The sequence below is a fragment of the Sprattus sprattus genome, assembly GCF_963457725.1.
Source record: "Sprattus sprattus genome assembly, chromosome: 19".
NCBI lineage: Eukaryota > Metazoa > Chordata > Actinopteri > Clupeiformes > Clupeidae > Sprattus > Sprattus sprattus.
In genome coordinates, this window is record NC_137917.1 from 17,024,275 (window position 1) to 17,026,774 (window position 2,500).

Consider the following 2,500-nt stretch of genomic DNA (forward strand, 5'->3'; position numbering starts at 1 on the left):
AATAAAAACATTTGTGATATATTCTCACTAAATGGATGCAAATAAAATGCTGGGATAACAGCAAATGTCAAAAAGGTGTTCTGACTGCTAAGGGCAACAAACACACACACCCACACACACACCCAGACACACAAACACACACAGCCCAAGGTAGAAGCCAAACCTCCTACTCTCTCTGCACCCCCCTCCCCCCCACACACAAACACACACACTCACAGAAGCAGACAGAGGATGTAATTAAGCATAATAAATAAATAAACAAACAGACACCCTGCAGGCTCAACAAAGCCCTTATTGATTTCTGCTCCCTGCCAGCATAAACGAGTGCCCTGTGCGTGTGTGTGCATGTGTGTGTCTGAGAAAGTGTGTGTGTGTGTGTGGTCTTCCAGCAGATACAAGTTTGCTGTGGGTGCCAGAAGACTGCAAGATCCACAAAGACAAATGCAGTTATCAGTGTTCCTATTGCATCACAGCATATGTGTTCAAGAGTGCAAGCACACACACACACACACAAACACACACGCACACACACACACACACACACACACACACACAAATTCAGACTTCCTCAAACCACAGATGGAAAAAAACTCACACACTCAGACAGGCAGGCGTGACGACATAGATAGAAGATGTGAGGACATGGGTTCCACTGAGACCAGGCTGACTTAACACCTTCATAAACACCTCACTGCCACACTCATTCAGAGATTTGTGACTCGGTATGTGCTGTTCTAATTTGGCTGAATGACCTTGTTGTGACTCGTGACTAATACCCTCCTGGTATTTCTAGCTCTGTCTTCCTCATGGTGTACGGTAAAATCACCCCTCTACATGTAGGGTGCTAATGTGGGTCAAAGTGATCCAATGTGGCTACAGGCTATGCTGCGCGAGTTGTGGGTTGACATTTGGGTTGCAGGTGAAGGCAACCGACCACCCGGTCAAAATCTCAGCATCCGTGAGTCTGTCGGACCTGCAGTAACCCAGATGCCATGGCATACGTGTATCCTCATAATCTGGATACATGTTTACCTACTGTTTCTGATTGCTCGTAGCTTGACTGTTCTCTACCTTGTACGTCGCTTTGGACAAACGCGTCTGCTAAATGACTATATGTAAATTTACATTTATGTTACATTCAGACTATTTGCCCGGAATTATCGCGGCAGCTATGCCACATTGAAGCTAAGATGCTCTGATGCTAAAGAAATGAATGATGACGTGATAGTCATGACAGGAAGTCATGACAGGAAGTGGCTGGGTGCTGGGTCTATGCTGCGTACCTGTCCTGTCTGATGCGAGCCAGCAGGGGCTCCAGCCAGCCAAGGGTGCACTCGCAGTGGGCGTCCAGGAAGGTGATGACCTGGCCAGTGGAGAGCGCCGCCCCGCGCAGCCGTGCCCGGATCAGCCCCGAGCGCTGCTCCATCCGTACCACCCGCACCGGCACCTCCAGTTTACGCACGTACTGCTCCAGAGGTCGCTTCAGGAAGTCTGAGGGAGGCACAGAGAGAGAGAGAGAGGAGGGATGACAGAGAGAGATATAAGAGTGAGGGGAGAAAGAAAGAGGGAGGAAAGAGGGTGACATGTAGAGATTTGAGCAAGTGGGGGGAGAGAGAAAAAGGGAAGGAAAGGAAAAGAGGAAGACAGCACAAGAAAGAGAGGAACAAAAAGCCAGAAGGAAGGAGGGAGAAGGAAAGAAAGAGTGTGTTAAACAAGCTGAGGAGGGGTAGAGGTCTGTCTCTGCCAATCACACATGCGGAGAATGATAATGCACATTCCCCTGGAATATATTCACATTGGCAAACACACTGGCACACACCCTTACATATATGCAGAACCTTGAGTAGCACTCCGTTTTGTAAATGTAGACTAGACCAGCGTTATCGCGCACACACAAATACACTTATCTCTTATCAGCCAGCTAATAAAGGATAAAGGGCTTAACATCACACAACCATCAATATTTACACACTGATTGCAAACACACATGCTCAGAGTGCCGGAGAAATAAACTTAAGGAGAGAGAGAAGACTGGCCAACTGTTACAGTTTCAGCACTTCAATCTGACGTGTTTTCAATTGTCATACGTAAAGGCAGAAACTGTGTCACATAAGACAACCCCCCCAGACACAGCAAAGAAGTATGTTATAAATGAATAACAGGTCAAGTCACCATTCCCTCCAGATGACCACTATGGTTTGACTGCATTAAAACACAACACACACACACACACACAGAAACACACGTATCCTGACCTCTTTCGCTGGCATCATCCACCAGCACAATCTCTTCCAGTAGTTTCCGTGGCGAGCGGTTGATGACGGAGTGGACGGTGCGCAGCAGGGTGGTCCAGGCCTCGTTGTGGAACACAATCACCACACTTGTGCGAGGGAGATCATCAGCATACAGCTTATTCTTACACCTATGTGCACACACACAGGGCAACAAAAAACTGTCAATCAAGATGATCATGCCCAGTTTATTGGAGAAGAGTTTGTGT

The 2,500-nt window shown here is 47.5% G+C and overlaps 1 protein-coding gene across 1 annotated transcript in view; it reads right to left on the reverse strand.

Moving 5' to 3' along the window:
- galnt1 (UDP-N-acetyl-alpha-D-galactosamine:polypeptide N-acetylgalactosaminyltransferase 1) overlaps nt 1-2,500 on the reverse strand; it is a 40,782-nt gene that overhangs the window by 6,946 nt on the left and 31,336 nt on the right. The window contains exons 5-6 of the mRNA XM_080858425.1: nt 2,256-2,422; nt 1,284-1,491 (exon numbers count right to left, since the gene is read on the reverse strand). Of these exons, the coding sequence (XP_080714551.1) occupies nt 1,284-1,491; nt 2,256-2,422 (375 nt within the window). The remainder of the gene's footprint in view (nt 1-1,283; nt 1,492-2,255; nt 2,423-2,500) is intronic.